At 42.2% G+C, this 23523-nt stretch overlaps 1 protein-coding gene across 12 annotated transcripts in view; it reads right to left on the minus strand.

Annotated features, from left to right (window-relative positions):
- The window catches only part of HUWE1 (HECT, UBA and WWE domain containing E3 ubiquitin protein ligase 1), a 98791-nt gene that overhangs the window by 68206 nt on the left and 7062 nt on the right, over positions 1-23523 (minus strand). For all 12 annotated transcript variants that reach the window (XM_051968783.1, XM_051968795.1, XM_051968792.1 and 9 more), the window contains 5 exons: positions 10030-10094; positions 8109-8207; positions 7301-7507; positions 4909-5061; positions 1404-1466 (listed from right to left, as the gene is read on the minus strand). In XM_051968783.1, coding sequence (XP_051824743.1) covers positions 1404-1466; positions 4909-5061; positions 7301-7507; positions 8109-8207; positions 10030-10074 — 567 coding nt within the window. In that variant the 5' untranslated portion in view covers positions 10075-10094. The remainder of the gene's footprint in view (positions 1-1403; positions 1467-4908; positions 5062-7300; positions 7508-8108; positions 8208-10029; positions 10095-23523) is intronic.

Here is a 23523-nt window from a genome sequence, read left to right on the forward strand (position 1 = left end):
CAGTTGGTCAGGGAGGAACTGCAGTCCAGTACAAGCCAGTACAGCCACAAAGGCAAAATGTTGAGTCACTGAACTCAGCATTACTGGTGGGACTTCTTCAGGTCCTGTTCAGGTTCCCACTCAGTGCAGCACTCACAAGCACTCAAGCCTGAAGCACTCACCCCAGTATAGCAAGCAAGAAGCCCCTATGGCCCTGCAGAGGAAGTAGAGGGCAATCCTGCCTGTGTCCCCAAGAGGAGATTTCAACCTCTAAAAATGAGCAAAAAAAAGCAAAAAGAGCTCTGACAATAGAGAACTACAACAGAGGCAGGGATGAACAGAACACAAATCCAAAAGAGGACAGCAAAGGCAAAAATGCCTTCAGATGAAGCCTCAAAGGTGGATTTGAACTAGTCTCCAGCTCATAGGGCTCTATGTAGTTCAAAAAGGATCTTAAGAGATAGAAAGAAATGTGAGCTTTGCTGGAGAATATGAAAATCTGGGAGAAAAAGCCAATACCTTGAAAATGGAAGCAGAAACTGCCAGAAGGCAAAAACTCCTTCAAAAATAAATTTGATGAAATGGGAAAAAATATATACTAAGAAAACAACTCTGTAAAAAATGAAACTGGTGAAATGGGAAAAAATCCATTCAACAAAACAACTTTTAAAGTACAATTGGCCAAATGCAAAAGGAGGTAAAAAAGCTAACTGAAGAAAATAATTTACTCAAAATTAGAATTGGACAAATGGAAGTAAATGACTAGACAAGAAATCAAAAATCAAACAATAGTTTAAAAAATGAAAAAAGAAAAATAAAGAATGGTTCTCCAACCTTATTGGTATGTTAGTGTGTGTGCTCAAGGGAATTAAGAATGACAGAACAGAGAGGGAAAAGGGAAGTGTGCTACCCTCCCCACTATTAACACATGCGGTTAATGACTGAGCTCCAAGCTTGGGCCAGACTTAAAATTGAGTAAAGATCTGCATTGAGCTGAGCCGACCAAAAGCAGAGCTGTGCACCAAGTGAATGGATGAGGGGATCGAGTATTCTGGGGAACACACAAGTCTTGGAGTACAGACTCATACAAAATAACAGGCACTGATTACACTGAAAGAATCTCGATAGTTGAGAGTGTAAGCACTATAAAGTTAACGCAACAAATCTGAAGGGTTCTGCCGCTGTACAATTATATGATGCACCAATCCTGAGGGCCACAATGTCAATGGGACACTATCAAATGGGCCTTTGATTCCTGGTCTCTCTTCCAGGTTTGGCTATCAAATAAACTCCATTCTGGGAGATGTGCACAGTCAGAACACAGTACAGCCATTCCCACAAACAGGCTCCAATAAGGTCTGAACGTAGGTCCAAGAGTTTTCTTGATTCCCCCAGAATTACCCCAAATGGAAAGACCAACTCACCAACATATGCAGGTCTCGACAACACTCTGCAAGTCCGAAGCCGTTTTCCTTGCCGCCCCAACTCTGCGGAAAATAAGGCAGAGTTACAACTTACCCGACACAGGCCAGTACTGCTTTTCCATTGATCCAATCAATAGTGAGATTGGCTTGAGTGGGACTTCCTGTACATCCCCCGCCCCCAAGGATGGAGGAAAAACACATCCAACAGTCTGAGTTAGGGTGCAGAAGAGGAGACATTTAGGGTTAGGACACAATTAAACAGAATCAAAGGTTGTGCCAGTGAACTGAACCAGAAGCAATGCTCTGGACTGGCAAAAATGTGCTGAGATTATTGTGATGCGAAGCCATGTCAACCTTCTATTCAAGAGCAAATCGAGGCTTTGTCCTTCCATGAAGGATAAGATCCCCTTTACTAATACCCTAGAGCCAAACAGAAGTTACCAGTCACAAGGGGCTTCAGTTCAGCTATTAAGCACGGGGTCTCCAAAGTGTCTGGTAACAAATCTAAGCTTGATCTCCAGAACCTTCCTTAAATCCATTTGTGTCCTTCCCCCAAAAGACACGCCCACAACAAAACACTCCACATGTGCTCTGCCTGGGATGATCCCCTCCTTCTACCTAGAGGACAAGTAGCTCTGGAGACAGTTGGCAATCATGGTACCAACTCCTCCTGAGCCTTCTTCTATTCACGACTCTCCCATCTTGCATATAAAACTGAAAAATAAGGAGAGAGGTTCACACGGATTCTTCATCATTCATACAGCATATCAGTTACTGCGCTAAATATTTACTATAGTCAATGCTTTGACATTACAACAACCCTGAGAGGTAGGCCCTATTATTAGCCTGATTTTATAAATGAGGAAACTGAGGCAAACAGAGGCTCCGTGATTTGCCTCAGATCACATAGCTGCAGGAAGTGTACTTTTGGCAATGCTATCACACTTTCGGGGTCTTTGTTCCCTTGAGGTTCTCTCTTGAAATAAGCTAACAAAGTAGGTAATAGCCTTTCAGGTGCCTTACCTCAGCCTTAGGTTCCAATCCTCACTCATCATTTCCCAATTAATTAGCTGTGCCTGTCCTACACATCCCCAGCAGACAACTCTCCACCCAGGGCTACAGCACTCACTCTGCTTCAGGCCCCTATGGCCTCTCTCTCTCAACCAGGTCATCATAAGAGCCACTGCAGTCTCTGAGCTTCAAGTTGCACTGTTTCCAGTCCAGCCAACACCACTGCTTGATTGTCCTTAAGTGAAGACCTAACTATGCAAAAAGCTTTGCTTGAACCCACTTAACCGGACCCCAGTTTAGCTCTTCTACCTTATGGGGACATTACCCCCCCCCACCCCCTTTGGCTGAATTGACTCCTGTGTGGTTTGCCCACAGCTGCTTCATCTCAGGGAACCTTTAGGCACTGGAACTGAGCTTCCCCCACACCTGCAATACATTCCCTCCACCTCCCTCAGATGTGCAGCCTTCAGGGAGCCACCCTTCCAGAGTCCTGCCATGTTCGTGCTGCCCTCTCTTCCAAACTACTGGTTTTATATTTCTTTATATTTACATACACCGTGCAGACCTCTGGAAGGATTTCTTCTCTTCCCCTTGATACTGCAAGCTCAGCGGGGGAACAGAGCAATTCACTCTTTGTACTCCAATCTCTAGCACCAAGAACAAGGCCTGGCACATAGTACCTGCGTGTTAAATGCTCACCAAAAAGGAGAGCCAAGAGGGGGCAACTGGCTGTTTTATGCTTAACATGCAGTAAATACTAAACATTTACAGATTGACTGACCAAGAGGCATTTGTTTTCCCACCTAACACAGGACCTTTAGATTAATAAACAGGCACAATCCACATATACATGGCCAGCTAGGGGGGCTGAATCAGGAGGACAGAAGCACAAATCCAGCCTCAGACACTTCCTAGCTGTGTGACCCCAGACAGGTGATTCAACCTGTTTGCTTCAATCCAAATTAGGAAGGGGCCCAATGACTGCCTAATTGTAGCCAGAGCCCACTTAAGATTATATAATATCAATGTGAAATGCACTCAGGCACGATGAATTTGTGATTTCTTCTAGCTTCTTTCACCAACACATTAACAGGAGCCAAGAAAGCTGATGGTCTAAGTTCAAAGCTCAGATTTGGCAATGATCAAGTATAGACAGGACAGGGGGCAAGGGACTCGGGTGTAAAAGGTAGCAATTCATCAATGACATCAGATAAGAAAGGGAGTAGAATGCCAACAACCTAGCTGGATTTAGGAAAAAACTAAGGGGTGGAGGAACCAAAGATCACAGTGGAGAGATTAAGAGTTCTAAAGAGGAAATGATCAAATGGAACGATCATGAGCACATGAAGAAATTTCAGAGTTGATTAATTCCACAGTGCCAGTCTCCTGGCTGATGGATAAGATGGAGGATATGTCCATGTTTGTGTAAAGCTGAGGGAAAGTGGAGGACTAAGTGATGGGAATTTTTCAAAAAGAGAAGGATTTTCAGCAGCTAATCTACCACCAAGCACTTTTAAGCAGTTACAGGGTCCCAAGTACTGGGCTGAGCAAGGAGAATATAAATAACCCTCGACAAGGGTAGGAACCATTTAGTGAGCTTTCTCACTTTGCCTGATTGGGTTCCCGAAGCTTCTGACCAGGTCTCCAGCAATCGATGCTTACAGTTTAAGCTCCTTGAGGGTGGAGACTCTCACTTGTTATTTACAACTAAGGGAGAAGAAAAAGAAAGCCTCTGTGTCTTCACGCCAAAATGTGCAGAGACACAAAGCAGGTGATAAAAATAAAAGAATTTCTGAATCATGTGGAGTTTAAGATCATCACAGATCATTACTGCACAAATAAAAGATAAATGAATGATGATTATGAGGACTTCTGAGAAACATGGGAGGGCCAGGGATGAACTACCGTAAAGTATTAGAGGCAGGAAATCAGCAAACCCTGAAGAAAAAGAAACAAAGGGAGTATATATATATATATATATATATATATATATATATATATAAAAAAAGTAACGATTGACCTTGATCCAAAAGCAGAATCAAAGAAACCCACTTCTCGGCTTTGGGGAAAGGCAAAGCAAGCACAGGAACAAGAGTCATATGCACTTTGTGCCAGATGCAGCTGAACTCATCTCATTTGTCTTTATTGGACATAGCACATGATGTTTTTGTTCAGTTGTTTCAGTCATGTTCTTCAAAACCTCATTTGTGGTTTTTGTGGCAAAGATACTGGAGCAGTTCACTATGGCCCTTTCCAGCTCATTTTTGCATTCAAAAACAATCCAAATCTATCTTCTTCTCACATTTGGTCATCAGCGGAGCAATGGACAAACAGAATAGCTGGAGCAAGCATTTAGGGTCCACATTCATACTATTTTAAGAGGATTAGCAGACAGCCATTTGGAAATTTCTGAAAGCACCAAGTACTAAGGCCTTCCCTTCCCTCCTCTCCTCTCCTCCCACCCTACCCACCATTATCCATTACCAAGACTGACCTCTGCCAAGTGTTGCAGACGGGACAGAAGTGGAGTCCTCTTGTCAGAACCCAGACGGGTAATATAGTTAGATCTCTTGCTGAAGACATAGAGGAGGTTCAGCACCGCGAGTACCACTTGCATATCCGAGGAGGCCAGTAATGTAGTCAGATGCTACAGGGACAGAAAAGGTTGATTATAAGAAAAAGCTAATTTTCTGTAGTAAGCTTGACCAAACTCTTTGGAGCTTAGAAATTAAACCAGAAACCAATCTTGGAAGGGGGGGGGGGGGGACACACCCACATCATCCTGGAGGGTGCATACGACCATTAGTAAGTGAAAGGATGCGGGATAAGCAAGGCCTTGTGGAATTGAAGACTGAAGGAAGCTGAAAATTTTAAGAGGCAGAGCTTTGGAAGTGTTTTATTCTATGATGGAGCAGGATGCTATGCACACAGGCTACCCTACCTGGCATATTCATTGAATGGATGTGAAGGACAAAAATGATGAATAAACTAGGAAAGGTAAGCCAGAAATTGATGGTCCAAAGCTAGTTATTGCTGGAGGCTCATGAACAGGAGAATATTAAATGCAGACACAATGAGCCAGAAATGGATAAAGATTCCTGTTGCCTGTTTTCCCCCAGTTTAGTCATACAGATGAGCCCATTTTGTGGGTCCATTCTCTCTCCAAAAGGCCCTGCAGAACCCATGCTAGAATTTCAAAAAGAGGTGGGAGACGTTCCAGACAACGTTTGACTTGGGAACTATATAGGTCTGTCCAACCTTGTCACAAGGGCAACAGTTCTGGGCAGGGGAGATAAACACCAAAAAGCACTTAGCCTAGATCTATTACAACACACAAAGAAACATTCCCGGGACAGAGGAGAAAAAAAGAAGACTGTTTAGGAGATAGACAACAGTAGAAACGTGTTCTAAAATATCTACCGGGATGGTTACTCTTCAACTGCTCAGAGCAGCGGCCACAAACTTTGCTAAGAATAACTCTTGTGCAATACCTTCTGGCTTTCTCTTCGTGGAATATGCCTCATTTGGTTGACCAAACAATCGGATGTAGTCATAAAGTGAAAATCTTCCAAAGTATACTAGATTTGGTAGCAGCAGGCCTGCCCACTGCTGTGTTGCCTTAGCTGAACCACCCTGGGCCACATGAGACCTCAGCTTCCCTAACTGTAAAATATAGACTGGACTAAATGGCCTCTAACGTGACTTCCAGATTTAACTCTACATTTGTATCTTCTTCAGATTTAACAATCGGGAATCACCAGCACTTCCACGAGGACACACCTTGCCAGAGCAAGGCTCCAATAGAGGCCAAAAGTAGCCTGGAAGCTGTTGCCCAGGCTCAGGTCTCTCTGATCCAAATCTCTTCAGGCCTATCCATTTCACTGTCATTTTAATTGTCCTCCTTCAAATATTCCACAAGATTACTGCCAACCTCAGGCTCAGTTTGAAAGGGGAAGAAAACAGAACAAAAGCAGGTGATAAAAGCTCCAATTCTTCTTGCTGTCCAGCTTGCGCACCCTGGCCATCCCGGCCTATTCCAAAGGGTCGCCTAGGCCTGAGAAGCACAACAGGTACTACCAGAGCTCTGGAAAAACAAAATTGTATGAAGGCAGGGGGCGAGAAGGTGGGCAACTGGCAGGTATGAAGAATATGCTTTCAACATGCTGAGAAAAAGTGTCCTCAAAGTATTTTCAGTAATGTGTCTTAAACTGCCTGGGGACCGAAAAAGGGGTACCAACTCCTGGCAAGAATGCACCGGCCTTTTTCCACCATTGGTTTAGCTATTGATAAGTGGCAGAGAATGTAACAGAGATGACCCCACCCCGCCAAGCCCAAGTTAACAGACATACAGTGATCACCACTCACAACCATGCTAAAGGAGCAAGGTGTACTGAGGGCAGAGCCAGAAGGAGGCATGTGCCACTCTAGTCAAGTCTAACAATTACTGTCACCACCTGTAGAACAAAGGCAATCAAAGCAGAGGTGAGTCTAAGGCCCCAATTAGAACATAACTATTCCAGGTAAGTTAACCCTTTTCTTCAACTCCAGATAACTGAAGCCCAGGGAAAGAAAAAAACGAGCAGTAATTTGCACAGCACAGTCAATGTTCAAATGGTTCAGTGGATTTATCGATGGAAAATGACACTAAAGAAATTGGCTCTGCCCCTGTACCTTAAGGACTATGAGGATTTTTCATTAAGCTTGTAGTTGGAAACATCCACATAGACTAGAGCTCTTAGAGAAAAGGGCCTGGCCTGTCTTGTTTTTGAAATTATACCCCAAATACTAGGCACAGTGCCTGACCTATGGTAGGTGCTTAATAACTACCTTTCCATTTGTCCAGGCAAACATGAGGGGCCAGATTGTTGGGTTCTTTTCCCACCTACCTCTATGGAGCTGTAGAGATGCCGAGAAAAGCTATATTCAATGAGCAGGGCAGTAAAGTTCAAGACTGCCAAGAGCAGTAATTTCAGATGCTCTTTTTGGGGCCCATCACACATCAGCATCCAAGCCATGTTTTCCACAGTCTGTCCAGCATCAGCCAGAATCCCATCGAAGCGATCCAGCAGGTCCACCCAATGGTACAGCTCACACTAGAAAAGGAAGAGGGAAGGAAGAGAACCTAGACCAGCTTGTACAAACTGCGGGCCCTGACACTAGGCAGCGGGTCTCTTGGCCAAACATCTGGCCAGCCAGCCCATCTCTGCTTATCCTCATCATTTTGATCCTGTTGGGGTTCAGGATCTCCAAGATGCCTACTAGTAGAACCTAGTACCCAGAATCCAAGACCATCTCAGCTCAGTGGGAAATGTGGATCACCTGAATGTTTATCCCTACAAAGGGAACTGCTCCATTTGCTACCAACCCCTTCAACTTCAGGGGAGAAATGCCTATCTTTTTTACCCAGGATTCATTTACCTGGTGCAAACAGCACACACTAAGATTCCCGAGTGAACACAGAGAAACAGAGCAAAAAGCTGATGACGGCATGCAGTTATCATTAATGTTGCTCATTAGTGTCACCTTCTATTCTAGCTCTTATCACTCACCACATACTTGCACAAACTGAGAATTGAAGTTTAGAACTGATCCAGTTTTTGTTATCAATAGTGTCTAAATTTCATCTTAAACCCATTTCTTATTGGTTCATGAGAATCTTGTTTGGAAAAATACAGCACATGAAACCCTACCCACCTTTCCAATATTCCATGTTTTGATCTGCTGAAGTTCCAGGAGGAGCTGCTCATCATTACAACCCTTAAGTTTGTCTATCAGAGCCCGGCAGTCAGCAGGCTAGAAAAAAACACAAGGACTCTCATTAAAGGAGACACTGGAGATCTCATGTGTCTACTTTCTCAGTAATCCTCTCTTCCTCACCAACCCTTCTATGGAACCTGAGGTTCACTGAGATTTATAACCAGGCAGCAAATGGGATCATATAACAAAAGACACCAAAAATGTGCAACCCCCTGCTTTTTTTGGTGGGGGAGGACAGAAGATGCCGAGTTTTACACTCCAATTGGAGTAACTGCCTGCTAGTTCCTACCCAGTGATTCCCCCTGTCCCCCATCCCCCCGGCCTTTAACACCATGGAAGCAGGGATTTCTCCAAATGATGGACTGGATGGAAAGGGTGATTATCACAGCTAAATCTGCCATGATTTAAGGGCCCTCCCTACAAATGACCCAAGTCAAGGAAGGGCCTTATGCTAACAGGAGATGGCTCCAAGGGACAAAAGGAAAAGCAACACAGGCCACAACACAGCACACAGGGACTGTTCTGCTGCCCCTGAGGCTTTCTCCTTTCCCTCTTCAAATCCACCACCACATGGTAATCTTAGAATCAGAGGAGCAGGTTTTCAAATTCTAGTGTGTATGACTGTGGACAATGGGCTTGTTTCCTCAGATATGAAATAAGATGATCCCTTCCAGATCCAAAGCCAGGAGGCTCCTCTGTCTGCTTTGTCACTCTTCATATTTTTCCATTTTTTCTCTCTCAAATTCCCTCAAGCTAAGTTCTGCAAACGCCGGCACTGAGCTCATACTCTACCCATCCCCCTCTTTGTTGTGATTCTTGCCCACAAGAAAGGATTGGGAAAAGCAGCACAGGAAAAGTCAAGAGGACCAGAGATCTCATACTTTGGTTATAACCACATATGCCATCAGTTAGATTCTCAATTAAGGAGGATACTGGTAAGAATGGTACTAGAGGCCCATCCCAGCACCACAAGTGCCAGAATTTTTTCCCTGAGACTTCATGTGGACACAGAAGCTGTTTCTTTGTTAACTAAATACACCCAGGGTCTAAATTCTGGGGCTGGTTTGCCGTGAGCGCTCCATATTCTGATTTCTACACTAAACTCAAAGCCTCAAAGCTGGCCTTGTGACTATCAAGTCTCACCAGCCCCTTGTTTCTGTAGTCAATGACAGAGAAACTTCTGAGAAAGGCTCTTCCCCTTCAATAGCTTCAACTCTTTCAGAATGATTCAGCTGCAAAAATAGGCTTTTCAGACTTCGACCCTGCTTAAAGGCTGCCTATCTTGGTAACGCCGTTTCCGAATGAGGAATCTTGGACTAGATAGCCAATAACAATCATTTTACCTGGTATCTAGGCTGCCACAAAATCCACTGGGACATTATCATAATTTAACATTGCAATTCAACAGTTAACACCATCTTAAAATCGTGTAGCATATTTAACAAACTAAGAATGTCTACAACTGGACCCAGTTTACCAAAATAAGCTTAAAAAAAAAAAAAAAACCATCAGAATAGCAGCACAGTGGGCCTAAGGTTAAGCTATACTTTGTCCAACAATGGAGGTCTGAGAACATAGCTCACTACTTCAGGCCCACTACGGGGATAAGACCTGTATTTCCCAGTTATGGTACATGGGATATAAATGGGAGCCTATTTTGACCCAGGCAGGATCTTCCAAAAATAGCTAAGAAACATCCTCCTGAGGACAGGGATCCTCAAGACTAGAAAGTCAACCCAACATCTCAAGCTAGAAGCTCTGAAAAAGAATCTTCTTGTCATTCAGAGAACAGGCTACAATCTCCCTCAGATAAACACTAAATGAAATCATACCCCAAATACTCAGATCAAATACTCACAGCCTCAGTAGGCGTCTTCTTCAGTTTAGTCCTGTCCACTTTCATTTTGGAAACTTTCTGTGTCCCTAAAAGAAAATCGTCAAGTTAGCAAAATTAAAAACGCCAAGCCATGCAGATAGCAATTCTGGTCTCTACATTATGGGGTCAAGCATAAGGAGTCTCAAAATCTATAGGTTAATTCCATGCTGGCTATGAGGCAATGATGACCACAGGAAAGGCACGGACAGCCTAAAGTTACCAGGGCAGCTGTGGGGAGGAAGTCCACCCACATAGACAACTAGCTTTCAATTTGCAGCAAATTCATTTTACATCTGAAAATAGGATAATCACCTGCTAATTTAGACCCTGAGATACCCACACACGCAAATATGACTCTGCTTAGCAACTTTCTAGCAAACTGTTCCATTTTGGAGCTGATAAATGAGAAAAAAGTGCTACATATGAATTTGAAGGGGCAGGTCCCAATATCTTATCTAAGCTGTTTCCAGGCTAGTCTCACTAAATCCTCTCCCCGACCTTGAGGACAATGTTTAAAAACAGAAAGTACAACCGATGGCAACATTTAAAAAAAAAAAAAAAACAATCAAATAGCCCCAAAGAAAAAAGATTTTTTTTCTATCATCCCCCTTCTTCATCCCACTCAAAAGTCCAAGAGTGAAAAGGAACTGAATTAACTGTTTTCCCTGATTTCTCCTCAGTAACTGAGGAAAGACCCACTCACTAAATTCAAATGGAAAAGGAACAACTTGTTCCCACTTTCTATTAGTAATGGGAATGAATCACCATTCTTTCATGACATCCCAGCAACTACAAACACTGAGGTCTGAAAAGAACCAGGCTAGAAACTTTTGCAGATTAAAATTTTGCTAAAGATGATTTACAGAGTATGTGGTCTTAACTCCTTAGAAGCAAGCAGCCAACACTCTGTCCTCCAATGACTGGGAACATGTCCTACATGAGTGCCTGCAAGCCTAGTAACACAATAATCAAGGACCACCCCAAGTCACAAAATTCAACTCCCACAGAACTTCAAAGGATCATCTTCTGATGATTGGGCTTTCAGGGAACCTGACCACAAGAACTGATCAGTGACGGACCATAGGGCAAAACCTCAGGCATGGTCCCCAATTTGCTCTAACTGATGTACCACAATATTCAGGATATCCAGGGAGTGATAGAAAAAAAATCCTTCACTTTTTGTTAAAAATCTGAAGTGCTGGGGGCAGGTTGGGGGCTCTTAAATGTGAGTAGCTCAGATCGATTCCCAAATACGTGTACTGAACCCCCCTCCCCCCCAAATGAGAAGGGTTTAGTCTACTGTATTATCTGTCAGTGGAATGGCAAAAATAGGTCAGTCCTGGCAGTCAAGAGGTCATCTACAACTTAATTGTTTAAATGAAAAGACAATTTTAAAAAATAAACATTCAATATATTTGGTTGAATATTCAATCAAATATCTCCAATCCAACTGAGTGTTCTAGTTTCATTCTTCAGAGTAAAAGCTTTCAACCATTTTGCAGATAGATTCAAACTAGGCTTTCAAAGACCCCCCCCCAAGGGGCATTTCAGTTAGGTGATGCTGCAGTGGACAGCTATATGATCCTGGCCAGGTCACTTAACCTTAGATTAAGTGACCTGGCCAGAATCATATAGTTTCCTTATCTATAAAATGAGCTTGAGAAGGAAATGGCAAACTGCTTCAATATCTAACAAGAAAACCCCTAACAGGGGGCATGAAGAATCAAACATGATTGAAACTATACTTCCTCACATTTCTATAATGCTTTCCAGCTGCAAAACTAGGAAGGTACCCCACTCCCTTCTGGAGATGTCTTTGAAGCCTGCCTGGATTCTCAAGGAGCAAGGTAGTGCAATGGGGGTTATGTTTAGGAAGAATGAAATTGTTCTCCTGAAAAAAGAGCAGGCTATGCTCAGTACCCAGAGGATCATAGCTGGTTAACCGCCACTGATGAAGTGCCCACTCTGTTCATGGCACTATGCTCTGTGCTGGGGATACAAAGAGGAGCCAGAACATTTCTTGTCTTCAGGAATGCTCACGGTCTAATTAATAGAGAGGGAGAAAAGTCAAGGTTTTAGTAAGCTGGCAACATTCACAGTTTAAATGTCTTTAAAGATCACTCAGGGAGAAAATGTAGAGAGTCCCACGGTTGGAAGCACACAGAGCAGAAGCCAAGGAATCGTCAGTTTCAAGGGTTCCAAGGAGATAAAAAGCACATTTCCCCAGTCCAGCCCATTGCAAAGGCTGTTACTTGTCTTCCAGAAATCGTGTCCCTGAAGACTCTCAGCTCTCCAAATTCTCTCCACAGAAAAAAGACGGAGGGAAGATGGAGCAGAAGAAACAAACAAAAGTTGGGGTAAAGCAGTCTTTCTCCTAAGGCAAGTTAAGAAGACCCCAGCAAAGACCAGAACTCCATAGACAAATGCTCAGCCCCAACATCTCCAAGCCAACTCTTCAAAAATGAGCAACAGACCTGAGAGCAGTCACAAGGCCTCAGATGTTGTCTTCTCACTGTGTGTGTGTGTGTGTGTGTGTGTGTGTGTGTGTGTGCGTGTATGTCAGGGGAGGAGAGGTGCATGCCAGGAGGGGGAAGGGAGTCTGAATAGGAGAAGACTGAAGTGAGGGCACCAAGTGCTGCTGTACTGACCACACTTGTCCTACATAGTGCAGACAGGGGAGAAGGAGTTCACACACCTGCTGTTTCTGCTGCCTATGGGCACTTGCAGGTGATCAAAGTCCCTGGATTCAGTTCCAGGGAAAATTTTAAAAAGGATACATGAGATTTCTTAAAAAACTTCTCCCCACTACCTCACCCAAATTAAGCTGCTTTTTACTGACATGATTTTTGAATAGTTCTGCCCATTCTTGTATTCTGGGTCCCATCTTGGCTTATATCCCAAAAATCCCAGGAAAAAGAAATAAAAATAAACTAAAATAACAATCGTGACATACTCAAAAACTGCAACTGATTACTGAATGTAAGACTCAACTCTAATTGGAATGTTTTGCCCTCTAGCCCATTTTGCACATAGTATTTAATAAATGTGTAACTAACTGAACAACCCCCTCACCCCCCGCCAAAGAGAGAGAGAAAAAAAATGAAGGTCAAACCAGATAAGCTTCCTCTATCATCTGGCAGATCTCCTATCCTGATAAACTAATTTCAAGAAAGAAAAAGGGACATAGGGAGACAGAAAGGGAGGGGAGAGGGTGAGTGTGTATATATATTTGGGGGGAGGGGATGTCCCTAGTGAGCCATTGGCAATTGAAAAGTTTGTTTTATGGGTTCAGCCTACCTATGATCAATTGTTATTTCCCCAATTATTTAGGTCTGTTTTTATTTCCAAAGAGTATTTCATAGTTTTATCTAGATGCTTCTTACATGTATGTTTTGATAAGTGGACTTCAAAGGATATTATACAACTTTGTAGTTTTCTAAAATGAAATTTCTCTATCTCTTCCTGTTGAGATTTATGTGGATATATTTTATATCCTGTAACTTCGTTGAACTAACTTTCCTCATTATTTTTAGTTGGTTTTAATTGTATTGTTTTTAACCGTGTTCTGTCTCCTTGATCTATTTGTTCATTCCCTTAATTTCTTTTTTTTGTTTCATTGCTGCAACTAGCACTTCATACACTAAGTCAAATAATAGTCATTAGAAGGGATACCCTTATTTTATCGAGATCTAATGGGAAAGGGCTCAAAATTATACCAACTACATAATATACTGGATCTTGGTTTTAGATATGCTATTTAACATAGCAAGGAAATATTCACTTACACCTATGTTTTATGGTGTTTTCAAAAAGAGAAGTGAAAATTGTGTTGTGTCAAAGACTTTCCTGAATCTACTGATAAAGTAGTAGGATTCTCTTTGATGTTCTCAATATTTATAGAGTCTGTCAGGTTTATAGTTTTCCCAACATTGAACCAACCCTGCATTTTTGGTATAAATCCAAACTGCACTTAGAATTTTCTCATGTAAGTCTCATTTCTTAGATACGAAGAATCTATTCAAATCTGCAAGAAGAGCCATTCCATAACTGATAAATGATCAAAAAGATCCAATCAAACAAGTCACAAAAGAAAAAAATCCAAGGTGCCAACAAATATGCAAAAACTCCTCCAAACTATAATTAGAATAATAATTAGAAACATTAAAGCAACCCTGAGGTTCTATCTCAAAACCAGCACAAGGGCAAACAAAAATGGGAAATAACAAACATTAGAAGAGTTGCTGGAAAACAGGCACAATAATGCACAGTTGGTGGAGATATGAATGGGTCCAGTGATTCTAGAAAGCAACTGGAAACTATTCCCAAATGTCACTAAACTGTGGATTCCCTATGATCCAATGATAACATTATGTTAATCTTAGATCCCAAAGAGATCAAAGCAAAAGGAAGAGGGCCCTTAGGTATGAATATTGAGAGTTGCTTTTTTTTTTTTTTAAATAGTGGTAAGCATACTAAAGGGTACCTATCAGTTGGAGAATGACTGAACAAGGTAAGGTATTTCATGCTTAACAGATGTCCACAAACATTCTGAAAGCAGAATTCTTTTCAGGCTTTAAATGGTTATCAAAGTAAGGCAGAATGGTAAAGACAAATACTATAGAGATTTAAGAACTATGATCAATGTATCATCCAATTCTTGTTCCAGAGAACCAATGATGAGATATACTACCCACCTCCCGGCAGAGAGGTAATGGATTCAAGCTGTAGAAAGGGACATACATTTTGGAAATGGCTATTTGTTTTGCTTGATTATGCACATTTGTTAAGCAGATTCTGTTTTTGTTTTCTTTCAATGAAGAAAGGGAGTATTAAGAAAATTAAATCATAGTATAAGCAAATTAGGAAAAGGGATAGTCTATCTCTCAGATCTACGGAGAAGGAAAGAATTTATGGCCACGGAAAAACTAGAGAACATAATGAAATGCAAAAAGAATAATTTTAATTACATTAATGTTTTTGTACAAACAAAACCAATGCAGCCAAGATTAAAAAGGAAGCAGAAAACTGGGGCAAATTTTTTACATCCAAGGTTTCTGATAAAGGCCTCATTTCTAAAACATATAGAGAATTGACTCATTTATGATAAATAATTCTCTAATTGATAACCAAAGGATATGAAGAAAATTTTCAGACAAAGAAATTAAAGCCACTTCTAGTCATGAAAAAATACTCTAAATCACTAAATCAAGGCAATTCTGAAGTAGCACTTCATACCTCTCAGTTTGGCTAAGATGACAGAAAAAGATAATGATAAATATTGAATGGGATGTGGGAAAATTGAGATACTAATAATTATTGGTAAAGTTGTTTTATGGGTTCCTTCCATTCTGGAGAACATGCCCCCAAAGGGCTATCAAACTGTGCATCCCCTTGGATCCAGCAGTCTCTCTACAGGAGCTATATCCTAAAAGAGGAAAAAAGGACCCACATGTGCAAAAATGGTTGTAGCAGCCCTTTTTGTAGTGGTGAGGAACTGAAAACTGAGTGGATATCCATCAGTTGGGGAATGGCTGAATAAGTTATAATATACAAATATAATGGAATATTATCATTCTATAAGAAAGGATCAGCAAGATGATTTCAGAAAAACCAAGAGACTTACAACAACTGATGCCGAATGAAGTGAGTAGAACCTAGAGAACATGGAACACAACAATAAGACTGCAATGATCAACTTTGATGGACTTGGTTCTTTTCAGCAATGAGCAGATTCAAGCCAATTTCAACAGACTTGTGATGGAGAAAGCCATCTGGACCCAGAGAACTGTGAGGACCCAGAGAATGTGTCTAATAGTAATCCGCCAATCTCAAAGGAATAAGCGGCCCCGAGCACAGGGAATCGGACAATAACTACTCCAGTCTGGGCTTAGGGTGGGTATAACAAATGATCACTAAGGTCCCTTTCAATCCTAAATCCAATGAAACTGGGACACTGTAGTCACTTAAAAGAGAAGTCATGTAGAAAGAAAGCTATGCAATTACATTCCCTCCCTCTATGAACTAACTCCTTAAAGAATGTGATTGGGAATTTTTTCCTTTTAAATGACAGCTGGCCACCCCTAACCTTCCTCAAAATACATCCTTCAGTCACCCCCTCCTACCACTGGCCTCCAACTTTGGAATTCTGACAGCAAGAAGTGGCCCAACCTGACAATAAAAACAGAACCGCTCACAGGGGCCCCAAAGCGGGATGTCATTCTGAAGCTAATAATAAAAGGAACAGAAATTCTGCCAAGGAAAGCATGCCCAGCCAACTCTGCCAACACTGAACCTCACATTTTGTCTGCCCTTGCTCCTCATTGTCCCATCGACCCCGTCAAAGTGGACCGAGTCTAGGTCTGAAAGGCTAAGTGATGACCTACACTGTCTCACACTGTTCTAATTTTAAAGGGGGTTTCAGAGAGGGAAGTATGTTAAGAGGAGATTTTCAAGTCTACTTCCCCAGTAACCATCACAAACCCAGAATCTTTGAAAATGGCTACTCAATATTTTTCATGGATTTTGGTAGGCCTGCCAGGGCTATACTTTGAGAGGATTAGTTTCTCTAGTAAAATAGCTACTTGAATGGAAAGGATTGTACTCTGATGCCCACCAACATTTTGAAAATAAAATCACTCTTTTTTGGTGCTTTTTGTGGGTATGTTATTCAAAGTCAAGGTTAAATGGAGGAGGAAGGGAGAAGAAAAGATTGGGAGGAAAAGATTTAAGAACTTTGATTAATGCAGTGAACCACCAGGAAAGCTTCCAGAGGATAAATAAGTTTGGGTATAGACAACATGGAAATGTTTTGCTGGACTTTAATAATCTATTTCTACGGTTCTATTCCCTGTTCCCCCTACCCCGTCCCCCTCCAATTTGGAGAAAATAAATATTTGTTAGTTGAAAATAAAAGTTCAAATTGAAAGAACAGTGAAGTAAAACAGTTTTTAAAAAAGAAAATTTCCACTTCCTTTTGGAGAGCCTGTAGTTCAGCTTGTCAAAAGACCAATTAGAGGGAAACAAAAAAACAAGTTAAAAGGGGCTCCTCTAATTGCAGAAGCAGATTACAGATCAAGTTTCTTAGACATTCAAGGTTTAAGACTTGAAAGAAACAAAACGTATGCCTCACATAACAGCAAAGTCCAAAGACGTATCCATTCATTCTTAGGATCCCTGTATATACTTCTGTCATGTTCCAAGTCAGAATGGGGGAAAGGAGGTGTTAGATTCAGGGAATCAAAAAAATTCTCTACAAAGAAGGCACGGGGGGGGGGGGGGGGGGGGGGGGGGGGGGGGGGAGAGAGAGAAGCATGGTCACCATTTAGCTATCTGAGAGCCAAAGCTAATACAGCCTTAATTTGCATTTTTCGAACAGCTGGCAAACTGTCTTTAGCTCTCACGTTACCGGGAACACGATTCTCTAGCTGTGATGTTTGCTGCCAAAAGTAAGGACATTGAACATACAATATTTGTTGCATGTCAACACAAAGCTTCTATGTTTCTAAAGCCCCCACCTGGTTGGACTTACAGAGATGTGCAGATGGAAATTGGGACTAAGGAAGAACAAGCCTCATTGTGATCACTCTAGTATATTAGATCTGGAAGAGACTAACCCTGGAGAGTTAGTCCTACTAGGAAGAATGAGACCTCCAGGAAGCTCTCGGTGCTACTTTATAAAACAGTCCACTGGAAATGGATATGGCAAAGATAAAAGGAGAGGTACTCAAAAAGAGGGTGGGGACCATCTCTGAAGCAAATTTCTCAGGGAAAAAAAAGGTTATAGCTAACAGATTCTTCAATAGCTAAATGGCCAAAATAAATGAACGCACAGCTCTCAAAAGAACTGTCAACTATGAACAAAGAATGCTCCAAATTAACCACATACAAATCCCAACTCCCCTCAGGTTTCACTTTACACTTAGCAAACTGGCCCAGATGCCCAAAAAACTGGAGAGAGCCAACAGTGGCAGAGGAAACAAGTGCAGATCTTTTAGAGGCCAAGAAAAATTTTCCACAGTACTCTAGTGTGGAATTTCCCAGGGTACAGAAAGCCTATTATGCCTATACAACAAGAACCAAACAGAAAGAAGCCACCCCTCACCTCCACTGGAAGATCACTGGCAAGACAGGGATTTGGCAGAATGGACACTAGGCAGATGCCCCCAAGTCAGACATCCCAACTGTATAATTGCATCCAGCACACATTTGGAGAGGAAGGAGCAATGAGCCAAAGGAGGGAATTACAAGAAAAGGACCCAAAACCCAAAGGGCCTTACATTCGGTTACCAGTTGCAGCTTCCAAGTATGTCACAAATGTTATTTTATTTTAGTTTCTTTTTCTTGGGAATTTTGGCATATAAAGCCAAGGTGGGAGCCAGCACAAAAGAATGAGGGGAGGGGGGAAGCATCCAAAAATTCTGTCATTTAAAAAAACCACCTAACCATGCTATTAGCCAGATTACACAAAATGTAACAGTGATACAAAAGATGATTCAGATCTTCCCTATTCAATGACTCAGTTTGAAGACACTCTAACATTGTCATTCAGCCCTGCCCATCTCCAGGGGGAGATCAAATAAGCGCCCTTCACATCCAGACAGCCAAAGCCAAACTTCAGAAGAGCCAGGCCACCCAGACATATTGTGTTGGAAAAGCTTTTCGAAGACATCAAGGGCCCTTCTCTTCACTGACTTCATCTACAGATTAGTCAAGAACCAAGGGAAAAAAAGTCCTCCTTTGCTACTTCCTAGTTTTGATTCAGCCATATCCATTTCAAGCACTAAAAGCCGAGAAGCACCAGTATCTCCTATACAAGTCTTTCCATGAATCATTCCCATGCATAGCTTTTGTATTTCTCGATCCAAACAGCAGCAGAATGGGGGATGCAGCAGCTCTCCCAATGTAGTCTCTGAGTTCAAACTTCAAGGTTTGGGAGGAGGCTGCTCAGAACTCTGCTTCCACTCCACATGAGCTGGGCCAGCTAGGGAAGGCTGGGTGTAGAGTTCAAATCAACACTTAAAACACTTAACTAATGGACAAGTTACTTTCCCTCTGCCTCAGTTTCCTCCACTGCAAAGCAGGGATAATTATAACACCTAACTTGCAGGGTTATTGTGAGGCTCAAAGAGTTCATGATGGTCTTCAAAGTCTCTATCCACAACACACTGAGTGTTCCTTATTGACTGGTGTACTAGGTGTTGGCTTCTATACAATAACACAAGAGGTCACTTGGCCTAATGTCCCCAATTGCCTGAGTCTGAGCAAGAGACTTCTAAGCATCATTCCAAGTCACTGCGTCAGCCAAGGCCTCCCTCACAGTAGCAGTAGAGTAAGGTTTACAGTGTGCATTGGGCTGAAAAATCTGTTTATAAACATTTTCTTAACACCAGAGAAAGGGAAAAATGTCCTTAGCGAGCCAGAAAAAAAAAATTTATTTTGTCCTTGATCATTAAGCAACAAAATCCCTCAGCCTTCCCAGGCTGGGGCCTTCTGCTAACTCCCTTTGAGAGTTCTGGGGGCTTGCAGGGTACTGAGCAGAGTAACTGACCCTGTTCCAGGTGGGTGTCAGACAGAACAAAGCCTTTATAATCCTTCCCTCAAAGTACCTTTTAAAAAGCAATTCACTAACTCAATGGACAAGCACCTGACTGCAAGCAGAGGAGACAAAAAAAAAAAAAAAAAAAAAGAGATGGCTCCTGCTCTCAGGAAGCTGACACAGAGAAAGCTCCCAGCACTCAAATGCCAGGGAAAACAAGGGAGCCCCATCGATCACAGTAGCAAGGTTCCACCTGAGGGTCAAAGGCCAAGTTCCACTTTAGACCCTGGCCACAACACAGACAGATGTGACTGTATTGGGGGGCGGGGGGGTGGGGGGGTGGGAGAGAAGAGGGGAAGAAGATATGTGCAGCAACAAGCTTGCTCCAATCACCTTTGGCTGGCAGGTTGTTTCATTTCTGAAGCACAACAATCCAAAAAAATCCCCTGGGAGCTACACAGATCGAAAAGCACAGGCTCACAATTGTGTGGCATAGAGAGATAAGATGAAGTTACAGGAATGTATGAATTCTTTTTCTGTATTTTATTTTCATTATTTCTGTGTTTCCCCTGTGACCTGTATAATATGTGCAGGCCCATATTTACTTGAGCCTTAGCCAGCTATAAATATATTTATTTAACCTGAGCTGATGACATTTATCAGTATTTGACATTTATCAATATTTAGTCTATTAGCTGGACCACTATCTGCTTGATTAAGCCTGAAGGCCTGATTTTCTGTTTCCTAGAAATCAGGAAATTTGGGAGGTAACACAAACCTTCCAATCCAATCTCTGCAAATAGCAACAACCAATTAGATGCCTCCCCCTCCCCTTCTCAAGGCTCTCTTACTTGTGATGTAATTTTGTGTAAAAAAGCTATATATCTTTACTACTTCTTTAGCCCTCCTACCAAGAGCTTTCTCTTTCCCTTATCTCGTGATGGAATGGAGGTTTTAATAAACAACCTTTCTTCTTTGTACTGAGTGATCTCTGAGTAGTCATTTTGGGTAAGGATCTTCTACATCCCACACACAATGGTGCCAGGATAGCCAGGCCAGCACAATGGTCATCTCCTGTACCAGCTGTCCCCACATCCAAGGGCTAAATGCTAGATGGGAGGGGGAGGAGGGAGTGTTAGGATGCCAAATTCTTGCTACTACTTACCTTTAAGAACTTGAGCAAACTTTTTGACAATGAGGTGATTCAAGCCAATTCCACAACACTTGTGTTAGAGAGAGCTATCTGCATCCAGGGAGAGAACTGGGGGGACTGAATATGGATCACAGAGTATTTGCACTTTTTTGTTGTTTGCTTGCTTTGTTTCTTTTTCTTTCCCCCGCTTTTGATCGGATTTTTCTTGTGCAGCATAATAAATATGAAAATAAATTGAGAAGAATTGCACATGTTTGACCTATAATGAATTACTTGGGGTAGGGGGAGGAGTGGGGATTTGGAGCACAAGGTTTTTGCAAGGGGAATGTGGAAAACGATCTTTACATGTTTATTTTCAAAATACATATTTTCAAAAACAGAATTTGAGCAAAGAGCCCAATGCAGAAGTAAAAGGCCTGGCAGATGCCAGCAGCATTTGTAGTGCTAGAAAGCTGTAATTACAAACTGCCCTAAGGTTTGGGCAATGTGACAGACCTATCACTGCCCCGGAATGACGAAAGTCAGGGCATGGAAAGAAACATGGGAAGGTCTGTGGAAAGTGCCTGCTACTGTCCCCCAAAAAGCTGAGGTAAAGGAATGATTCAACTAGAACAGAGTAAAGTCAACACGGAAAGGTAACAAAACCAGGGAATCTCAAATGTAAAAGTTAGCATCGAATTATCAAATTTCAATGACAAACCCTTTCTCTTTAAGAGTTCTTAGAATGGAAAATTGAATGTGACAACCCCTTTTCAAGGCCCCTATGCTTGGGCTAACAAGGACAGCCCTCAAAGAGTCCCAGTGGAAGTTTCCTCCACATCACAGAAACCACTACTGCATCCAGCTCCAAAACATTCCCTATTCTCTTCACCACTGAGTGGTCCCTGACTTCAAAAACCTTCATTCTACCTAGACACACAAGAATAACCAAGTTGATGATAAATGTCTCCTGTTCAGCCTCTGTGGAGCAGCTGAATGGACAACCTATTGAACTTAGCCACCAGTATGTGCATATTTGGACAGACACCACAAAGAGGCGATCAACTTGGCTCAGAACTGAAGAAAAGCAAGCTAAGCCTTCGGAAAACTGCACGGTATTTGGAATAACCAAGTTTCTCCCAGAAACAAAGGCTCAACTTTTAAACAATAACAGTATGGGCCAACTCACCATGTATGAATGAATAAGGGCATTCTCAGAAAATAAGATGCCTGATTAAGGAAGCGGGTCACTGACAGACCAAGCAACACCAAAAACCTTGAAGGAAGGAGGGCACCAGAATTGTGGATAGTCCCCCTGAGGAATTAAGGCTTACAAGCAGACCCAGACAAGAGGCTCAAGAACTGAGAAGCTATGGCTGGGTCGCAATCAATACCAAGAGAGGTACTACTAGTCACATGACTGGACATAGCTACAAGAGAGCTGGATTCTCATGTCTAAAGAAAAAAACCCAAAACACTCAAAAACTAGAATTGCTAAATGTTGAAGAGTTGAAGCAAAATCTGAGACAGTAAGTGGAAAAAAAGCTTTTGAACTGAATATAACTCATGATTGAAATGCACCCTACAAGGGCAACAAACACTGCATGGAGGCTGATAAAAGAACAAAAGCGAACCAGGAGAGGGCCAAGCAGGAAGAAATAGCACCCCATCCCCCAACTCAAGCACTGAAGTGTGGGAGGGAAAACCCAAAGCCTCCAGCTTTGTGGTTATGTGGCCTCAGGAAAGAAGGCTCTGCACTCTCTAGGTGCCAAACCCCTCTGTAGAGCAGGGAGCAGATGTCTTAGATCCAGGGCGGTCAATGTGCCCCCAACAGCTGAATTTCATTCAAATATAATTGGGAAATATTTAACAAAATAAATGAAAATATCATAGAAATGAGATAACGTTAATATGTGGTTTTCTAACTTAACATGCGGTCATAAGACAGTTTATACAAGGTTCAGCGGTGTTGACAGTGACAAGCTCAGACACCTTTTAGAAACAGTTCACCTTTGGAAGACCACCAATAGTTATGTGGCTCAAGGACATGACTACAATAATATGAAGAGTTAAAAGAGCATCAATGTAAAGGGTTTGTGCCAAGCCTGTCCCAACAGATAAGAAAGCTATCACTCACCTTTCTTTGCAAGAGGTAGGGTTGGATGAGGTGGTAGATCACTGGGCAAGAAGAGGGATATATTTGGAAATAAAGGTGATGCAACAAAAAGATTATAACACCAAAAAGCAGTCCACCTCCACTCTTAAAATGAGAATTCAACTCAAATGGCAACTTTTCATCCCCAAAGACAGGAAAAAAAAAAAAAATTGAGATAATCCCATTCAAGTCAAAAAGCTTACTAAGGGTCCACAACCAGGCACCGAGCTAAATACTAACAATACAAAGAAGCACCACCACTACCAAAAAAAAAAAAAAAAAAAAAAAGTCCTTCGGTTCTAATGGGGGGGATGATGATATGCACAAACCCCATACAGAATAAACTAGAGAGAACCAATGGGGGGGGGGGGGGGGGGAGAGCAGGCACTATGAGGCAATAGGAAAAGCTTCTTGTAGAAGGTGGAATTTAAGCTGGGCCTTGAAGCAGGGAGAGGGAATAAATTTCCCATGTGGAAGTGAAGATGGCCTGGAGTTGGGGGCTCATGGGTGATGGCAAAGAGGTCAGTATCACTGAAGCCCAGGGGGCAAGGAAGACTGAGACAAGAGGGCTGAGTTCCAAAGGGCCTGACATGCCAAACAGTGGGGCATTTTGTATTTGCTCCTGGAGATAAAAAGGGAGTCACTGGAGTTTCA

Source organism: Antechinus flavipes, chromosome X (assembly GCF_016432865.1).
Source record: "Antechinus flavipes isolate AdamAnt ecotype Samford, QLD, Australia chromosome X, AdamAnt_v2, whole genome shotgun sequence".
Classification (NCBI taxonomy): Eukaryota; Metazoa; Chordata; class Mammalia; order Dasyuromorphia; family Dasyuridae; genus Antechinus; species Antechinus flavipes.